Source organism: Pempheris klunzingeri, chromosome 5, assembly GCF_042242105.1.
Source record: "Pempheris klunzingeri isolate RE-2024b chromosome 5, fPemKlu1.hap1, whole genome shotgun sequence".
Lineage (NCBI taxonomy): Eukaryota > Metazoa > Chordata > Actinopteri > Acropomatiformes > Pempheridae > Pempheris > Pempheris klunzingeri.
In genome coordinates, this window is record NC_092016.1 from 24,109,956 (window position 1) to 24,130,482 (window position 20,527).

At 44.6% G+C, this 20,527-nt stretch overlaps 1 protein-coding gene across 1 annotated transcript in view; it reads right to left on the bottom strand.

Annotated features, from left to right (window-relative positions):
• The window catches only part of hydin (HYDIN axonemal central pair apparatus protein), a 74,158-nt gene that overhangs the window by 31,979 nt on the left and 21,652 nt on the right, over positions 1–20,527 (bottom strand). Inside the window, exons 22-34 of the mRNA XM_070830580.1 lie at positions 13,844–13,936; positions 13,451–13,679; positions 12,034–13,170; positions 11,789–11,904; positions 11,283–11,581; positions 7,296–7,389; positions 6,586–6,795; positions 4,836–5,024; positions 4,562–4,736; positions 3,968–4,102; positions 1,701–1,714; positions 1,209–1,336; positions 274–410 (exon numbers count right to left, since the gene is read on the bottom strand). Coding sequence (XP_070686681.1) covers positions 274–410; positions 1,209–1,336; positions 1,701–1,714; positions 3,968–4,102; positions 4,562–4,736; positions 4,836–5,024; positions 6,586–6,795; positions 7,296–7,389; positions 11,283–11,581; positions 11,789–11,904; positions 12,034–13,170; positions 13,451–13,679; positions 13,844–13,936 — 2,956 coding nt within the window. The remainder of the gene's footprint in view (positions 1–273; positions 411–1,208; positions 1,337–1,700; positions 1,715–3,967; positions 4,103–4,561; positions 4,737–4,835; positions 5,025–6,585; positions 6,796–7,295; positions 7,390–11,282; positions 11,582–11,788; positions 11,905–12,033; positions 13,171–13,450; positions 13,680–13,843; positions 13,937–20,527) is intronic.

Consider the following 20,527-nt stretch of genomic DNA (forward strand, 5'->3'; position numbering starts at 1 on the left):
TAGATATGAGAATGTTATCAAAACACAAAGAAAATGTCAAACTATTCTATTGAGCAAACTATTAATTTCTGTCATACAAAGACATTTTCACCTTTATTTTCAGCAGCTCAAAGGAAGCTGAATATACGTTTCTATGTTTTTACTTCTGATGTGTGTCCCCGTGTTCTACACCAAGCTTTTTGCATAATAGTGATACAGTAATGCTGATGTAAATTTGAAGGATAGATGAAGAACTGAAAATGTTACAGGACCTTGAGTAATGTACTGTGTTACCTGTGCCAGCTAGAGGTTTGCAGTTGGCTTGGAAGGACACAGCCACTGGCCCAGGATTGGTGACATTAACAGTGTGACTGAGGACTCTGCCTGGAATGACATAACCAAAATCCAAAACGTACTCTGGAAGCAGGAACCTAAGGAATTGGAAAGAGGAAGAGATGACATGAATAAGACTTCAAAAACAGCCACACAGTGTGTTTACTGAATCTGGGCTTAGCAATACTTCAGATTCAGTAGACTTGTTTGAAGTCGTAGTAATGATCATACTATGTTATCATTTTACAAAACTGAAAAAATCATTGAAATTAATATTTCCAAGCATGTAGATTATACATCTAAAACTGACCAAATAAGTAAAAAATAACTTAAAATCTTTGTAATAGTGTTTTTGATAGGGTATGATGGTCAATGGTGTTACATGCTGCACTACGATCTAACAAGACAAGTCCAGTGAGTCTTTTGTCCAGTGCACTAAGGAGGTCATTTGTAACTTCATCAGTGCTTTGTCAAGCTCTAAATCCTGACTGAAAACCCTCAGCTAAACTACTAGTATGTAGAAAGACACGCAGCTGATCGGAAACTACTCATAAGGCTACAGTTTGCTGACATGAGTAGGTTTTTCAAGAGCAGGCTTTTCGAGAAGAGGTTTAATTACAGGTAGAGAGAGAAAAGTTGATGGTTTAGATGAAGAAATTATTGAAGTTAGTTCTGGATGGATGGGTGTTGCTTGCTCATGCTGTTTGGTCAGTTTAAAATTCTAATTAACACAAACTTTTTGAATTCCTCAACACAGCTTTCACTTCTGTCCTGTGAATGGACCATCTGTTCACCAAAAAGTGTGTGTGTGTGCCTGTGTGTGTATATGCGTGCATGTGTGCGTGTGTGTGTGTGTGAGTGTGTGTGTGTGTGCGTGTGTGTGCGTGTGTGCATACTTGCTAAGTTTGTGCCACTTTCCAGAGGAATCTGATGCGTCTCTGAGCTCCAGCAGGCTGTCGGTCACAGCGAGAGCATTCTCTGTGACCAGTGCTCTCTCCATCTCCATGTGAAGCAGCTCTTCATGCTAGAGCAGCGGGCAAAAGAGAGAAAAGAAAAAGGGAGAGGGAGACAGAAGGAGGGGCACGTAAACACTCAAAAGTTATTTAAAAGGACTGAAGAGTTACATAAGCAATAGACAGCACAGCCTGACTGGTAAGAACAATAATTCATGGTACATCCAAATATATTCTTACCAATCAAAGCTCCTTTTTTACAATTTGTAAAAGTCACACAAGAACGCAAACAAAGTAACTGATTAATACAGCTGTTCACTAGCATGCTGCTATAGGCTCAGACTGCCGGGGGACTCCTATGGTGCACTGAGCTCCCCTATTCTCTATCCTCCTCTTCCTCTCCATCGTTATGTCTCATGTCAGTCAAATGTCTGCCTCTAACTTGCTATCTTCCCCGGAGCGTTTCTGTGCTTTCTCATCTCTCAGGTTCCTGTGGATCCTGTGGATCCTGGTCCTGGCCCTACTGATGTGGTTCTCTGGTTCCTGTGGGTCCTGGTCCCGGTCCCGCTGATGTGGTTCTCTGGTTCCTGTGGATCCTGGTCCTGGCCCCGCTGATGTGGTTCTCCACCAGCCAATGGATGTGCGTCTGTCCAAGGCTACAGCCTGTCCGTCCCTGGGAGCTGGATCTCTCCTTCACTGTGGTGCTCCCGGAGGTTTCTCTTTTCCCACTGGGTTTTTTGAGTTTTTCCTTCCCGAAGAAGGAGGGTCATAAAGGGCAGGTGATATCTCGGACTGATCCACCGGACTGATCCATTGGCCTCATCGACTGCTGGACTCTTTATTAGATTGTTTGTTCGCTTACACTTGTTTATTTCAGTGAACTTTGTAAAGCACTATGAGACACTCTGTTGTGATATTGGGCTATACAAATAAAATTGAATTGAATTGAATTGAATTGAACTCAAACAAAACCAGTGTTGTTGCTTCTAAAATCACATTTTCTCCTTTGTACTGTACTCCTTTGTAAGTGTCCTTACTAGTAGCCTACATGGGGTACACACTGTCAAGTAAGGTTGAATCCCCTCACTGCCCAGAACTGTTCTTGAGGCCTTTAGGCCTCTGTGGACTGAGTGTTTCATGATAGCAGCAATGTGTGGTGTTGCATTCGGGGATGAAGTGAGTAAAAGCAGAATACATGAAGTATGAATGAATGATTTGTCATGTTATAAAGGATCAAATTAATAAGTGATTTATAAGAAATGAAGTATTTACACGTGATGATTAATAATCATAGAATAAGTAAAAGTTAATCCCAAAATGAGTAAAGAAATGTACTGATGATTTGTGTAATGGAAATGTTTTAGATGAGTTGATAGTAGAGAGGTGTGAGGAGGAGAGAGTGTTATAATACTGGTTCAGGAAATGTATGTGACACAAGAGGATGATTAAGCATAATCAGACAGTTGGTGCTCAAACTGATGCCTCCGGGGAAGGTAGATTTTGAGGAACTCCACAAATCGAGTTCCCCTTCTTAACGGTAACTTACGGGAAACACCTTGAATTAAAGTCTGTACCTTATAAGGATAAAAATTTAACACGGAACGAACTGCTTGGAGGCAGTTGGGAGGAAAATATAAAAGGAGCATGAAAAGAGGAAGCTCCTGGTCAGTCTTTCGCGGATTCCTGTTGCTGAGACCTTCACGGGACTTAAGCGGACTCAGAAATAATTTATTCAAGAAGTGAGATTTTGAGCAACTTTAACACCACAGAAAAAGGGACTTTGTGAAAATCTCCGGCCGAGTCTGAGGCAGGCTCCGGCGGCGGACAAAGGGACTGACCACTTCCCTTCGGTCGGGGAGTTTATCGACTAAAATACCATTCTTTGAACAAAGTTGGATATTTCATCCTGACATCCAGGGTGCTGCTGGGAAGGAACGATCCACGGCCAAGGATCTCCCTGTTCTCCTTCCCCAGATTAAAATTCAACCAACAAGGAGGCATCAGTCAGGATCAGTTAAGTTAACTTTTAGATTGATTATTTTAGTATTGAATCAATTACAAATCAACATGTGTTTGTTAATTAATTTAAAGCTGTACGCCTTTCCCTGCTATATTTTGCAATAAATTTAGAATACCTGCATTTAAAGAGAAATTGTGGATATTGAGCTTTTTAGATCTTCTTAGGATGTAATGTAAAGGTTATAATGTTTTAACATCTGTAGACTCATAATAGGTATCCCTAGTCTCTGCAAAGCAACAGGCCCTTAAGACCTAACAAGGTCTTTAAATCCTATCCTAGCTAACACACCAAGAGCCCGGATCATTAAGAGGAGAGCTACCGTTAACGGGCGTGGCTGGTGTGTGGTATCCGGTGCATAGGCTATTCTGCCGGGTGCCCCATCAGTGGAAGTAGGGCAGACGCTCGGACGTAGGTAGTGAGATAAGCTAGGCGAGTCTCTTCGCAACAGCTTTAAGAGCCAATAGGTGAGACACTAAGCAGGTGAACCCCGTTAGTGCACTGAGGTTCTGTCCCTTGTAGTGGAGAGCTGTTCGTCACCTGCCGTGAGGCGGTAATAGACGTGGAATCTGACAACACCCACATACGCAGTATTTTACACGTCCTTATAATTCGACTTTTTTTTTTTATGATTTTGGATGATACAAAGTTTTCATTGCATAACATCAATGTTAATTTTAATCACTGACGGTGACAGAGCAGTTCTCCTCTGTCGTTGCTCCTCCACCAGAGGTAATTCCATTTGTAAGCTCCTCTCTGACTCTGTGTGCCTCCACAGCTGCTCTGGCCTGCTGCACCACGTCACTGTAGCGCTCGTCTGCTGCAAGGGAATCACAGTGTTACACCAGTGAGTTATATTTGTGCCTCAATATTTGTTAGAATGGAGATGTGATTATTATGTGACATCAGTTGAGGATTTGGGCTCGTTGTTTTCACACCTAAAATCTGGTAGAAGGCAAAACATTGATTGGCTACAAGGGGCTAAATGAAGCTCTTGAGGAACAGCTCTGTTTTGGAGCTGACTCTGATCTCTTGCCATTTCCTCATGTAGATTAATAAACTATTGCATTACATGATAAGTATCTTTTGTGTACCGAGATTTATTAAGTTTCAAAATATCCATTCCAAGGCCCTGACGACAATTCTTCACCTGTATTTTGGCTGAAAGGATAAACATAGTAAGAGCTAAAAAAAAAAATATGGATATTTCATCCTAGATTTTCATTCGGTGGCTTGTTGAGTAAGGATTCGATCATGTCTGTGTGCAGTCTATACATACACAGGTTTTGTGACAGGTTGAGGCGGAGTCTCGGATACACCGCCACTCCAGACAAGGTGACATCCTGTGGTGTTAGGAAGGCCACCTGCAGCTGAAGGCGCTTCCTGAACACCTCAGGGATGCCTGGTAAGTATCTCACCCAGAGAGATTGTTTTGCTCCAGCATCAACAAAACCCTGGCACACACAACACAAACACATACAAGAACTGGTTTTAAAAAAAAACACATCTACATACTGACCCTCCACATCTGAAAAAGTCCAAATCGAACTCACTGTGGTGGGGATGACTATGGGCCGACCAGGTGTGACGTCCTGTTGCCACGCATCTGGCTGCTCTTCCAGGGCCTTCCTCTGTCCCCCTGCCTCGTCATCCTCCTTTTGGGGGGGTATGATGCTAAATTTGAAGCCTATCTTGCCAGTGTTGCTCAGGGTCACCTCAGCTTCCCCTACATGATCAAACAGCTGGAAGAAAAATGGGGAGATTGGGAGGAGGGAAGCTGCACTGCTTTTTAAAATGTCAGTAGATTCATTTTGATTGAAGTTAATCAATTACCTTGAGGCAAACAGAAAAACTACTTCACCAAGTGTATTTTAGATGGAGTGGGTGACTTGTAAATGCAACATGCCTCTGGCTGCTCCTTGTGGTTAGCAGTAATAACCACCATGAAAATACAATGTAATTTAATCTGCCCCTGAATATAATTACATCTGTTACTCTTGTCAACTACTACTTTTCTATTTGTGCTCACTTCTGCTCAGAATAAATATGTTATGCTCAGAGTTACAATGCTTTGGTTAGTATGAACAAGTGATATAATCCGTCACATTAAATGGACTTGATGACAATGTGGTGTAAATAGAGTACAACCCACTTGTTTAGTTTTATATATGTAAAACTAAACAAATATATATGTATATAATTGCTTGGTTATTAACGTAGACTGTATATGCCATGTCACTGTTCTTAGGCAGCTAGTTGCTGCTGCTAAAAGGAGAGAAAGGCAGAGACAGACAGATAGACAGACAAAGAAGAAACATAATACAAATATCTGGAACCTTTCCAAGTCTGTTACTTGTATTTGCACAAAGGGGTTGTTTCAGTGCCTCCTAACTTATGTGGACAAAACTAATCTCTAAAACAAGAAAACAACAAAGAGCAAGGGAGTAAGAGAGAGAGAGCATGAGAGAAAGGAAAGCAAGAGAGAACAGAGAACTGTGTGGAACAGACAAGAAGGTCAGAGAAATGTCCTGCTGAATCACTCATTTGAACTACATCAAAAATCAATATGTCCTTGTTTAGAAATATCAATGATAGCTGGTCTGTGCTGCTTGCTTAAACTGTTGCGAGTGCAAAAGACCACAGTGAAAAACTACGCAGTGACATTCAAAGTTAATGTGATTGCTCTAATCAGTCTTTTTAGTGTGTAAAAGAAGTTTCTAAAAATAGCTTTGCAGTGATTGTCAACAGTAGATATTATGTCTTAATATAATGTGCATCCTAATGACAAACAAGCACTTATCCCACAATCTGTCCCTCTGCATGAGATTCTGTGCTAAAAAAAGTGGAATTAAGTAGAATTTGACACTATGCAAAAGCAAATGATCATGAACCAAACAACAGCACACACACATCCTCCACACTCACAATTTGTCACTCTCATCCCAGGTGGCCTGTCAGTGCCACTTTGAAAATGGCAGAATGCAGAATTTATCTCAAATCTAATTAGTTTTGTTTGAGATGCCAGACATGGATTAGCAATCAGGTGGCAAAGAACGTGCAAAAAAAGCAGAATAGCAGGACAACAAGATGACAACACCAACTAATGGTGAGTAGCGTACACCGTGGCAGAGGAGAGTTCTGCCCTGGTGTGAGCAACTCAAGCTGTGGTGAATCCTGCTTCCTTTGCCTCCAACTCCCAGTTATGGCCCCTTATCCCTGCTTAACATTCAGTACATACTAAACTGAAATATAAATATACTATACTATAAATAAACTTTCAGGAAAAGGGCCCCGTATACCTACCTGCAGACCAAAGTCCACATGGGTCGGGTCGAGGCTGTAGCTGATTACTGATGCTTCTCCTCTGAGCGGGATTTCATACGTAGGCCCATCTTCTACATGGCACAGTGCTACCACCTCTCTAAACACATTTTGGTGGCCGTAGAAAGAGAAGGTGACCAGCTGCTGGTCCCCTGGTTGCAGAAGACCATGTATGGGACAGATATCAAACACCTACAGACACAAAAGGAAAACTGTTAGAACTTGCAAGATACATTTTTTTTTACTGATTCCTCAAATGAGCTCTTGTAATACTCCCATTAAAAGAATGTCACAACAGATATTTTGGTACAAAACATTGAGTATTTGCCCCTTTGTTATTGCTATTAGATGAAAAGATTGATTCCACTCTCATATGTGTTGAAGCGTTAAAACAGCAAGTAGTAGTTTCATAGGGGATATTTATTTTATTGGATAGGTGTAGTCATTTAAGTAAAGTTGAGTAGAATCTTGATGTCATCACGACATATACAAATAATCTTCAAATAGTTCACAGTGACTATAGAACAGTGTTTTTTGCTTGAAATGCAACTAAAACAACACCAATAAAATCTCCTCACTGAGGTATTCAATGCAAAAATAATAGCATTACAGCGTACAGACAGGGAATGACCCCTGACAAACTGGAAATCTAAGGGAAACCCTGATTTGTTTAAATGTCAGCATTAGCCTACCTCTTGCACAGCTACAGGACACTTTATGCTGCCGTGTTTATTTGCTCCAGGCCCAGGGCCTTCAGCATCCTCTGTCTCCAGGATCTCCATCTCTCTATAAAAGTAAAAGGACATTAAAACATCCTTGCAGTTAAATATCTCATTTCCCCACAATGAAAGCTGAGTTGCATGAGCAGAAATGAAATAAATGAAACATCAGGAAAATTCTCCAACAATAAGAGGAGGCAAGAAAAATAAGTGAAATCATGTTGTAGTTTCATCAAAACAGAGAAATGATGCTCATAAGGTAACAGAGTAACATATATACAGGAAATGTAACTAACAGCTAGTTATATAAACATCTATTGTACATCCAAAAATGTCCTCAAATATGGTGCATTTTTAAGAGTTTGTCATCCTCTGGCTAAAAAGATGATTCTTAAAACTTGGGTTACTAAGAAAGACTCTAAAACCCACTGGTGTGACAGAGGAACAGATGGTGGGACAGCAGATGATGACTTTGCACAAAGCTCAGAACTCTCTCAACTCTGACACGCTCACATCTGTCTCTCTCTCTCTCTCTCTCTCTCTCTCTCTCTCTCTCTCGTCCATCTCATATTTGTGTCATGCACCCTATGGGTGTGCCTGGTTTACCAGTGAGATACACTATTTCCATAAACTGTATATATACATGCATTTTGATCAGATTACAGTGCAAATATCACACTTGATTGTATTAATTTTACCAATTAATTTTTTTGTAATATTTTCAGCCACTAAAATCACTAACAAGTTTTACTTGACTTACTTTACTTTTAACAAGTTTTACTTTTAAACCAGTTTTACTTGTCTTACATGCAAATGAACTTTTTTTCCGATTATTTACACTCCCTGGCCACTATATTAGGTACACCTATACAATTTAATGCAATCCAGTACTTTACTTTTAAAGTTTATTATGTCCAGTTATGTTTCTGACAGGTGTTAATGCAACTTTTTACTGAGGTTGTACTAATTGATGGTGTTTTTTGGTGGGACGATCAAAGCATTAGAAACACTAGAAAAATGTGGTCCAGTGCAACACTACTGCAAACTACAACCTCAGTATTAAACATAGTTAAATTAATATCACTCAGACAGTGCCAATCAAAACACACATTACATTAACTTCTTTCTAAAGGCAGAGCTTTCGTACTGGATTGCATCTAATCTTATAGAATATGAGCAAGCCGTTGCTATGATCTCAAGACAGATGAGTCGACAGACATTGTACGCGTAGCAAATTTGCTTGCTTTTGTAAAATATGATGGAGAAATACATAAAGATTTTCTGTTTTTAATAGACTGGACAAAATGTGTGGGACTGAGTACTGCAGGAGCTCGGGCCATGTTTGAGAAACTCGGCTGACCTTACGAAAAGGGTCAAAGACGTGGCTGCACTGGTTAAAGCTGTCCACTGAAATCTGCAGATTTAAAAACAGTTCCGGATGAAGCAGTGGGAACAGTAAATTTCATCACAAGGCATCAGTGGATTGCAGTGGATTTCATCAAAGCCACTGCAATCACTCCTGTTTGACATGTTATGTGTGAAGATGGGAAGCGACCACCAGCAGCTTCTCCTGCACACCGAAGTCAGGTGGCTTTCACTTCTTGATGTCTTCACTTCGATGTTGGGATATGCGGCTGATATTTTGTGGCTACTGAAATGGGCTCAATCTGTCCCTCCAAGGAACAGTGATCCTTTTTAAGTCTACAGTAAGATAGAAGCCACAATAAGGAAGTTTGAGCTGTGGGAGAGAAGAGTGGCTCAGGACAACTAGACTCCTTTAAGAATCTGTGAATTTCTCAACAAAGAGAAGAGGGAGATCCCAACCTCTGATGCAGATGCCATCAGACACCACCTGCAATCCCTGAGGAGGCAGCTCAGGGAACGCTCCCCTGTGCTCAGCAAGCAGCACAGATGGATTCAGAATGCAGGTCTCAGTTCCAGGGAGCAGGACATCCTTTTGGAACTATCTTGTGATACTGCTTTGAAACTGATCTTCACACAGAAGCACTTCGCACATCTGTGGCTGCATATCTACTTAGAATATACTGATCTGTCCCATTGATATCTCTGATGCCTTTTGCCACCACTTACCTGTGTGAGAATTTCAGCACTATAAAGACAAAGTACAAGAGTAAACTAAATGATGAGCCTGATCTAGGCCGAGAGCTGACGTCCATTCAGCCAGACATCAAGACTTTGACAGCTGCTATGCAGCAACATCACCCCTCTCATTAGGTGAGTTACAGGTGACGCTATGTAACATTGACAAACCTGTGATTCATGTCCACAGTATTGGGATGAATTGGAGAAAATCTTGTGGGGTTTTTTTACCTCAGAGAGTAACGCTTTGCTTTTTGCCGTTACATACCTCAAATATTACACAGCAATGAGTCCAGCTCTGATGGATTGTAATAACTGCAGTTTTGGCTTGATTCATTGCATTAATTATATTTTCTTTATGTTTTTTTCTTTATGTTGATATTGGGTTAGATGATGTGACATTTTATATAAAAGCAATAGCAATGTCTTAAAGATGGAGAAGTTACTGTATTCAAATGTCCATCAGTGGGATAGATGGATAGAAAAGAGTTACTATAGCTCTATTGTAATACCCTCTCCAAGAGCTGTAGTGTAATTACTGATAGGGAGGTAATTAGCTGAACATGGCTAGATAGAGCAGATTCTGAGTGGGAGAAATGGACACTTTAAAGAGAGTGTGTGTGTGCACAGAATGAGGTCTCCATTTAATTAGCAGGATGGCCTGTGAGAGATTGTTAAGAGAGGTCACAGTCTAAGAGTAAAAGGGTGAACAGAGAGAATAGAAGAAGGAGAAAGATTTGGAAGAGAGCAGAAGCACAGGCAGCAGAGGCAGGAGAGCAAGACGAGAGAAAGAAAGAGGTAATGTAAAACCCTAAGATGAGGACAAGGAGGGGAGCGAAAAGGAAGAATGCCAATAGATGAAAGAGGGGGAAGGGAAAGGGATGATAGAAGGTGATAAATCTTGTGGAGCTACAGCAGTTAGTTGGTTCAAGGCCATGGACAGACAGACTAGTATAGTATTCACAGACCATTTCAAGGGAGGGAAGCCAAAGTTGCGGCTTGAGAGAAGCACAATGAAACGTTAAGTGCACAATCAGTAGATTTGTCTTTCCACAGAATCTATAATGGATTTGGCTTCCAGTTCAGAGGGTTCAGAGATCTCCCTTCTTGTCCCTGAATCATGTCTTGTTTTTTCAGCAATATATTTTTGCCCTTAACCTCTCATGGTTATTTCTAACCGCATAACTACAATTTCTGGAATTTAGATAGTTGAAATTTTCTGCTATCAAATCCCCATGTAGCTTTGAGGGATATGTCTAAATGAGTCACCACGTTTAGTCAACACACTCATCTGGCAAGAAGAGGAACAAAAATATGCTCTATAAACATTCAAATTAATATACGGGAATGTAGTAAATGCAACATTAATTTGTTTTCAATGTCTTTAAGGCGGTTTAGTTTAATTGTATGAGGTTATCTGATTGCTCTTGTTGGATGGTAGGAAGAACATTTTCGCTTAGTCAGTCATTATATTTACACTACTAATACGTTTTTTCCCTTAATCATATTGTGTGGAAATATCTTCTGAAATCAATGAAGATTCCAAAACACAGGAAAAGGTGTTGTTATCCTTTGTGCAAGCACGTACAAAGTTCATCGGTAGTTGGTTGACCTGTATAAGAAGACTGAAGGGGTAGTTTGAATTTTGGGACTCATCATCAGTAGTGCTCCTCCGGATCCTAGGGTGTTTCGGCCTTTCACACTATACACCCTCACCAGAGGCAGCCGGCTGCAGGGCGATCAGTCCTGAGCCTGCGTCCCATGCCCAATTAGTCATGAGAGTCATGGGACTATGCAAAACAGGGTCGTCCTGTTCCCTGAGTCAAGCCTAAGCTGGCCGCATACCTCCTGATTTATTACTTGTGGGCCCAGCAGGGGTCCTTCCTCTTCATCCAGAGCCACTGGCTGCTTCTCTCTGCTGCCTCTGATGCAGTTTTGATGGCTGTGCGCAGGCTCTGGCCCCTGATTCCCAGGTCTCTCAGCAGTTTGGTGGTAGATGTTGCCACAAATCCTCTGCATTCAACCTCCACTGGGCGAACTTCCGTGTTCCAGCCGTGATGTTGTGCTTCAGCAGCTAGCTCAGCATAGCGCAGGTGTTTTCGCTCATATGCCTCATCCACGGAATCCTCCCAGGGTACGGTGAGCTCGATTATATAGACCTTTTTTAGGGAAGGGGACCAGAGCACCAGATCAGGTCTTAAGGTGGTGGTGGTGATCTCTGGAGGAAACACCAGTTGTTTGCCAATATTTACAGTTTCCAGTCACGTGCTAAGCACAGCTGACCTCTCTCCGATGGTGTGGAGCTGCTCCTGGTTGCTTTAGCCCCTTCACAGACAAAGGCAGTTCTCCTTAGGGGGGTTGGATACTGGAGGTGGTAGGGAGTTGATGGAACTTCGCTTGTCCTCCAGGGTGGCTGCAAGGCTCTTTAGAACTTGGTTGTGGCGCCAAGTGTACCGCCCTTGGGTGAGACTGGTCTTACACCCTGTTAGTATGTGCCGGAGAGAGGCTGGTCTGGAGCAAAGGGTACAGCCTGGATCATCACCAAACCACTGATGGCAATTGGTTGGTGTTGGAAGGACGTCGTAAGTAGCTCTGATGGTAAAGCTCAAACTTCGTGCTTCCATGGCCCACACATCCCTCCAGCTGAACCTCCTCCTCTCCACACTGTCCCACCGTGTCCACTGTGCCTGTTTGCCAAGGGAGACCGCCTTGGCCCACCTTGCAGACTCCTCCTGACGGCGTACTTCCTCCACCACCATCTTCCTCCGTGCTGGTGCAGTGGCCTTACTCCAAGCTGGGCGGCTGGTTGTTAGACCAAGGCCTCCTCTTCCGTGCTGAACATTCCCCACGATGTCAGCATGTCTGAGCGCTGATGTTGCCTCCTCCACTGCTGTTGCTGGTGTCCATTTGCGTCCAGTAGCCAAGGTTGGTGCGTTGTTCCTCACCACTATGTCTTGGGATTCGTTCAGTGTCATCTGGAGTCGTGTTTTAGCGCACTTGAACTCCTCCGTGAGACTGGTGAGGGGCAATTTGAGGACACCATCTCCGTAGAGGCCTATGGTGGTGAGGCATCGTGGAAGTCCGAGCCACTTTTTGATGAATGCTGTGACTCCTCTTTCCAGCTTCTCTACTGTCGAGATGGGGACCTCATAGACTGCAAGAGGCCACAACACCCAGGGTAGGAGCCCAAATTGGAGGCACCAGATCTTTAGCTTCCCAGGTAGTTGGGTGTTGTCAATGGACTGTAGGCCAGCGCTGATGTCCTTGCGCAGTTGTTTCACCTGATCTCTATCCTTCGGGCTTGTATCGTAGCACCTTCCGAGGCTTTTGACAGGCTGTTCAGATACTGTTGGGATTGGGTCGTCTCCGATGAAGAATTTCAGGTCAGCAAGCACTCCCTTCACCACTGAGATGCTGCATGACTTAGATGGTTTGATCTTCATACGGGCCCAGCTGATGTTCTCCTCCAGTTTTCTGAGCAACCTCCTGGTGCATGCGATGGTGGTGGTCAGGATAGTGATGTCGTCCATGTAGGCTCTGAGTGGAGGGAGGCGCGCGCAAGAGCCGACTCGCTGTCCACCTACAACCCATTTTGAGGCTCGAATGATGATCTCCATTGCCATGGTGAACGCCAAGGGAGAGACGGTACATCCAGCCATGATGCCTACTTCCAGGCACTGCCATGAGGTGGTGAACTGAGGGGTTGAGAAGCAGAACTGCAAGTCCTGAAAGTAGGCTTTAACCAGGGCTGTGATGGTGTTTGGGATGCACAATTGCGAATCTCACATTAAATTCAATCAATTGTTTTGATAAGGTACCCAGTTTGAATGATCTCCTCTTACACTGACTAACTGATGGTGAAGTATTGCTCTTCTTTAGTTTTCTTAACATCACTCTCTATACTCTGTCCACTTGGTATCTTCTCAATTGGAAATGCAATGTAATTATACAGTATGCAACTGCATACCTCTTCACAGTGTATCAGGTGTGCGGTGTGCTGTAAACACAAGTATAAATAACTGATTTACATTTTTCAGTGTAAACATACTTGGTAGATTGGTCCAAAAATGCCCAGCTGAACGACACAGGTAGCAGGGAGCAGTTTGTCACAGTGACGTCTCTGTGATTCTCTGTATCATTCAGGGCACAACCGAAGTCCACAGTCATGGTGGAGAAGTGCAGGTTTGGAAAATGCACCTCCGCGTGCAGCTTAACCTTGTCGTAGTTCGGGAATCCCTGACAGCTGACTGTAAGGAGCTGGAAAAGAAACAGACAAGACAGGAAATGTATTTGCCATAAATGGTTGATATTGCTGATATTTCACTTGAACAGAGATTGGGAACCAGTTAGCACATGTGTTAAATTATGCTGTGCTCAAAAGGACACATGACCACAGATTAAAAGCATTACATCACTGTTACCTCATTCAGGACCAGTGAAATCTTGTTTTTGTGGAAGGCTGGATTAAAAGCGACCCAGAGCTCAGCCGTCCTCCCATCTTCTAAAACCATGGACTGGAAAAAGGCATACAGTAGTTAAAATATTTAACATGAAGGTACCAACAGCAGTATTGAAATCACAGCTTTGGCAGGTAAACTAATCATGTTGCATGCTTCATGAAAAATCAACTCTCTGAATGGAAGTCAGAACTATGATGTTAGAATGAAAACATTATGGGAATAAGTGAAAGTGAAAGTGAACAAGGAGTTCATAATTAAGTGACCATAGAAAGGAAACAAATGTATATCGAGGCCACATTATGATTAATTCGCCTGCACAACCAGCAGCACTGAGCTTGCCCTGATGGGATGACACCATTGGTTCAGCAGCAATATGCTGATCCCTACAGTGGAACGTCACGCGTGTTCCACCGGCACATAATGCTTCCTGACGGCAGGTGACACTTGAAGGTGGTTGTCACACCGAAATAAAGTAATGTACAAGCTTCTCTCGTCTGTTCTGTTGTTGGGACATGTGTGATGTTTTATATGCTTTATTTCATTAGAGCGCAATCACACATCACATCGGAGCATTAACCAGGGATACATAAGGCATATCATTTAATATTCACAATAAATACTTAGAAATGAGTGATCAGTCGCTATCACTGTGGCAGAGGACATTTTCTACTGGCATAGATATGATTGGCATGTAACAGGAGTAATCAATACATACAGTACATTGTTATTTCAGACTATCCAAAGATAGATCTTAATGTGGAAATACCCTGATGCCTGTGCTAATTAGGGCCCGAGCACCAAGCGGTGCGAGGACCCTATTGAAACTGTGTGGGGGAAAAATGTGCAAGGGAGGAAACGGGCCAGTACCCAAGAACCAAGAGGTGTACGGACCTCATAGGCCTCGAGCAGGTAGGCCTCGAAAAAATATGTGAGATGAACAAAACCAGGAGACCAGGGGGCCAAAAACATATGCAAGGAATTCTTCTTCTTCTTCTTTTTTAGGCAAATGAATTGCATTTTTGGGGGCCTAAACATGCACGAAAAGTCATGAAAGTTTGCAGAAAATTCAGTCGTGGTGAAAAATTACGTATTTCATAGGTTTCGCAAATGGGTGTGACAAAATGGCTCTGTAGCGCCACCTAAACTCAGCCCCGGAACTGCGTTTTATGTACATGTTCAGGGTTAGGGTTCATATATCTCTTCAAGACGAACACAAAAAGTCTCTTGGAGCAATGATCTAAACCCAACAGGAAGTCGGCCATATTGGATTTTTCACGCATTTTTGACGATTTACAGGGGACGTAAATGAACGAACTAGTCCGAGGGGGTTCCAGCGATCGACTTCAAACTTGGTCAGCTGGTAGAGAAGGCATCAACGATGAAAAGTTATTAAAGGTCTCTACAGATTTGGAACGGTTTGGGCGTGGCGAGCTGTCAAAGTTCAGTGTCTCACCATGACTCGCCATCAAACAGGAAGTTGTTAATAACTTGACTGTACGTGATCCAATCAGCACCAAACTTGATATGTCTGATGAGAGTCCCGCCCTGAAGACGTCTACATGTCAATATTCATTCACAGTCACAGCGCCACCTGGTGGTGACAGGAAATGCTATGTTTTACATTATGATGGCTCAAGACCAGCCAGTTGATCAGATCCACTTCAAATTTGGTCAGGGAAGCCTCAAGATGTTGATGTTGGTCTGGAGCGAACACCGTGAGTCTCCGTCAAAAGCTGTTGCCGTGACGACCAGGCGATTTCGATAACAAATTTTCCTTCGCCATGAGCATTTAAAGTGCTGTAACTCCACTGTACAAGGTCCTATCTTCACAAAATTTATACTGTTTGATGACTGTCCGGCTCTGCTATAACTTCAGCAGACATTATCCAATCTCTTTCAAACTTGTCACGCTTAATAAGAGTCCCAACCTGAAGACATCTAGATGCCAATTAGTGACCACAGTCATTGCGCCACCTGGTGGCAACAGGAAGTAACACGTCTATGGCAATGATCATTTGATTTGCACAACATTTTCACAGTGTAGTCAACACTTCATATACTGGAATATAGGACGTGATTAGTGGCTGTTCTCTGGCGCCACATGGGAACAGGAAGTGACGTGTAACTCCTTCACGCACTGTCCGACATACATGAACATTTTGAGCCGTGTGGAAGGGTCAGAGTCTGGCACAGGACGGAGCCGCCGCACGCCCCGACGTGCACGGAGGTGCAAGGGCCCTCCAACGCTGCTTGCAGATTTAATTAGGGCCCAAGCACCAAGCGGTGCGAGGACCCTATAGAAATGCGAGTAGGAAAAACGTGCAAGGGAGGAAACGTGCCAGTACCCAAGAACCAAGAGGTGTACGGATCCCATAGGCCCCGAGCATGAAGGGGCTGAAAAAATATATGAAATGCAAGCAACCAGGGGGCCGAAAACATAGTTGAAATGCAAGGAATTCTTCTTCTTATTATTCTTCTTCTTCTTCTCCTCCTCCTTTTCCCCAATGAATTGCATTTTGGGGGCCTAAACATGCACGAAAACTCATGAAAGTTTGCAGAAAATTCAGTCGTAGTGAAAAATTCTGTAATGCCCTGATTTTTTTTTGATTTTTTTATTGCATTGCCCTGAAAATGCAGGTTTTACTGAAAACGGTCCATGTCACAGCCATAAAGTGCAGACCAGTGGACATAAGAGAGTCTCCTGAACACGTAGATGTAATCTAAGGTCTATCTGGTGAAATGAGCGCAAGAGAAGTGTTTCTCTCTCCCTCCTCTGTCATTTTAACATGGCAGTCAATGAGGCGTTCGGTCGGTGCTCCCGTCGCTCCGAGGCTCGTGGGACGCGCTGCGTGCGTTTCTGTGTGTTGTGAGTCACATGACTGCGTGTCCAAAGACTTAAGCTACATTTTGAGTGATAAACTGTGACTGTGGGTGAAACGGTTCGGCCAAACCAGCGAGTTAAAGACAAAGGTTTCATGTGATTTTTCCGCTCCTCCACACTCTAGCGATGACGTCACCCACTCTAGCGCGGCCACATACACACTCATGTAAAATGAGAAAAAGTTTAAAATTTTAATTTGAGATTTAGTTTAAAAGACTGTGATGAAGTGGTGAATTGCACAAAGGAGGTAGAGGTATGTGCTGAAAGAGGGAGAGATGATGAACGTTTTAAAGCTTCAATGGAGTTTCTAGCTAAGAGCATGAAGGAGCTGTGAGGGCTAGAAGTCTTGAGATATCTTGTCTTGAGATATTTCTAAGTGATGAACAATACTGGAAAAACTATTTTTCAAACAAAAACAAGTTTGTAAGTAACCAGAATGTTGGCTGAGGGTGTCTCTGATGACCTCAGAGGCTTCCAGAATGTTGGCTTAGAATGAGAACCAGAATGAGGGTGTCTCTGATGACCTCAGAGGCTTCCAGAATGTTGAAACGATATAAATAGAGACGAAACCCAAACTGAGCTGAGGGAGATAGACAGAGAGAGATAGACAGAGAGAGATAGACAGAGAGAGATACACGTTCAGAACACATCCGAGACACACCACCGTTCGAAGAACACTTCAACAACCATTGACAACCCGTTACAACTGCGATCGGTTCCATTAAGAAGATCAATGAAAGCCAACAGCAGTCCAGTCGAGGCAATGCTGCCTGCGGGTCTCACCTGGGGAGAGATCATGGAGTTGGAGGACGAAAAACAGGAGTTACTAGCTACACTACCTGTTGATGGCAGCAGCGCTGTCGAAAATATGGATTGGGAGTCCAATGAGGTCTCTCCTGCTCCGATGGATGCAAGAGAGCCTCATGAAAACACCCAGAGGGAGCAGCCACCTCAAAACAACGGGGATGGCCAGCAACCTCGAATCAACGGGGATGGCCAGCCACCTCAAAACCACCGGGGTGGCGGCCGACCTCAAAACCACCGAGGTGGCCAGTCATCTCAGTACTACTGGGATTCCCAGTCATCTCGAAACCACCGGGGTGGCCAGTCATCTCAATACTACTGGGATTCCCGGTCATCTCAAAACCACCAGGGTGGCCAGTCACCTCAAAGCCACAAGGGTGGCCAGCCACCTCAAAACCACCAGGGTGGCCAGCCACCTCAAAGCCACAAGGGTGGCCAGCCACCTCAAAGCCACAAGGGTGGCCAGTCATCTCAAAACCACCAGGGTGGCCAGCCACCTCAAAGCCACAAGGGTGGCCAGCCACCTCAAAGCCACAAGGGTGGCCAGTCATCTCAAAACCACCAGGGTGGCCAGCCACCTCAAAGCCACAAGGGTGGCCAGCAACCTCAAAACCACCAGGGTGGCCAGTCATCTCAGAACCACCAGGGTGGCCAGTCATCTCCATACTACGGGGGGAGGAATCCACCTCTGCACCAGCGTCTGCAGAAAGCCCTAACCAACCTTCACTATGAAAGAGGTTTGAGACGTAAGGAGCAGCAAACTTCTTACAATGAGAAGTACATGCGTGAAGAAGCAGAGTGGAAACTGAAGCAGCAGCAGAGCTTGAGGTTTGATCTAGACAAGGAGGTGGAGAGGCTCAAACAGGAAATCAAGAGTCTCTCCTCCACAGCCCTCGCAGCCGAGCCCCTGGACGGGTCGAACAACAACAAAGACGACCTGATCAAAGATCTCACAGATCAAGTCCAAGCTGAAAGGCAGAGAGCTGACCTCCTGAAAAAAGAACTGGAGGAACTCAGGCTTGAGTTTAATGAAAGAGTCACCAAAGTCCTGAGCCTGGAAGAAAGGCTGAAAGACGAAAGAGACTCTCTGTTGGTCTTCAAACTGAAGACGCATGAACTGCAGAAACAAGTTGATACCTACAAAAACCCAATGATGCTCCAGGTGTGTGAGCAGATTGGAAAAACCCCCATTTCAAAGGTAAACAACTTGATCACAACTGACCTCCATGCACCACAGAACACTTCTGTCGCAGAGGAGGTTGCCCTTCCGGAGGAGTCCCAGGTCGCTCCACTGGAGGAGGCCCAAGTCACCGAAGAGGTCGCCCCAAAGGAGGAGGCCCAAGTTACCAAGGAGGTCGCCCCACTGGAGGAGGCCCAAGTCACCGAAGAGGTCGTCCCACTTGAGGAGGCCCAAGTCACCGAGGAGGTCGCCCCACTTGAGGAGGCCCAAGTCACCGAGGAGGTCGCCCCACTTGAGGAGGCCCAAGTCACCGAAGAGGTCGCTCCACTGGAGGAGGCCCAAGTCACCGAAGAGGTCGCCCCACTGGAGGAGGCCCAAGTCACAGAAGAGGTCGCCCCACTTGAGGAGGCCCAAGTCACCGAGGAGGTCGCCCCACTGGAGGAGGCCCAAGTCACCGAAGAGGTCGCCCCACTGGAGGAGGCCCAAGTCACCGAAGAGGTCGCTCCACTGGAGGAGGCCCAAGTCACCGAAGAGGTCGCCCCACTGGAGGAGGCCCAAGTCACCGAAGAGGTCGCCCCACTGGAGGAGGCCCAAGTCACAGAAGAGGTCGCCCCACTTGAGGAGGCCCAAGTCACCGAGGAGGTCGCCCCACTGGAGGAGGCCCAAGTCACCGAAGAGGTCGCTCCACTGGAGGAGGCCCAAGTCACCGAAGAGGTCGCCCCGAAGGAGGAGGCCCAAGTCACCGAAGAGGTCGCTCCACTGGAGGAGGCCCAAGTCACCGAAGAGGTCGCCCCACTGGAGGAGGCCCAAGTCACCGAAGAGGTCGCCCCAAAGGAGGAGGCCCAAGTCACCGAAGAGGTCGCTCCACTGGAGGAGGCCCAAGTCACCGAAGAGGTCGCCCCACTGGAGGAGGCCCAAGTCACCGAAGAGGTCGCCCCAAAGGAGGAGGCCCAAGTCACCGAAGAGGTCGCCCCAAAGGAGGAGGCCCAAGTCAACAAGGAGGTTTTCCCACTTGAAGAGGCCCAGGTCCCTGACGAGGTCGCCCCACGGGGGGAGGGCCAAGTCACCGGCCAGCCGTCTTTGTGGAGGCGCTTCAAGAAAGCTCTAACACCGAAACACCGCCGCCAGTACAAGAGCAAGAAACAGAAAAATAAGGAGGCGTGAAACAAGACATGGAGGTTCAGTTTCATGTCCTGGCAGACGGGAGCGATCCGTCTGTCAGGATCTGATCTGTTCCTCTGTGTTTAAACTGGTTTTCTCCGGGTGCTCCGGTTTATCCAACATACAAAAAACAAACACGAGGTTCAGTTTCATGTCCTGACAGACGGGAGCGATCCGTCGGTCAGGATCTGATCTGTTCCTCTGTGTTTAAACTGGTTTTCTCCGGGTGCTCCGGTTTATCCAACATACAAAAAACAAACACGAGGTTCAGTTTCATGTCCTGACAGACGGGAGCGATCCGTCTGTCAGGATCTGATCTGTTCCTCTGTGTTTAAACTGGTTTTCTCCGGGTGCTCCGGTTTATCCAACATACAAAAAACAAACAAACAAAAAATCTGAAATAATTTGAAATAAAAACTTAAATTAGAAATTAAATATTGATTTCCTGTGTAGTTGTTCCTCTGTAGAGCATCGTTCAGAACTCTTCAGACTGGTGTCTTACTGTTCATATCATACTGGGATACAATCAAGGACTGTTTACTGAGTATCAGCTGATCTGATTTGATTTAATGTTGCACATAAAAATAATATTATAATATTATAATATGTATCATATAAT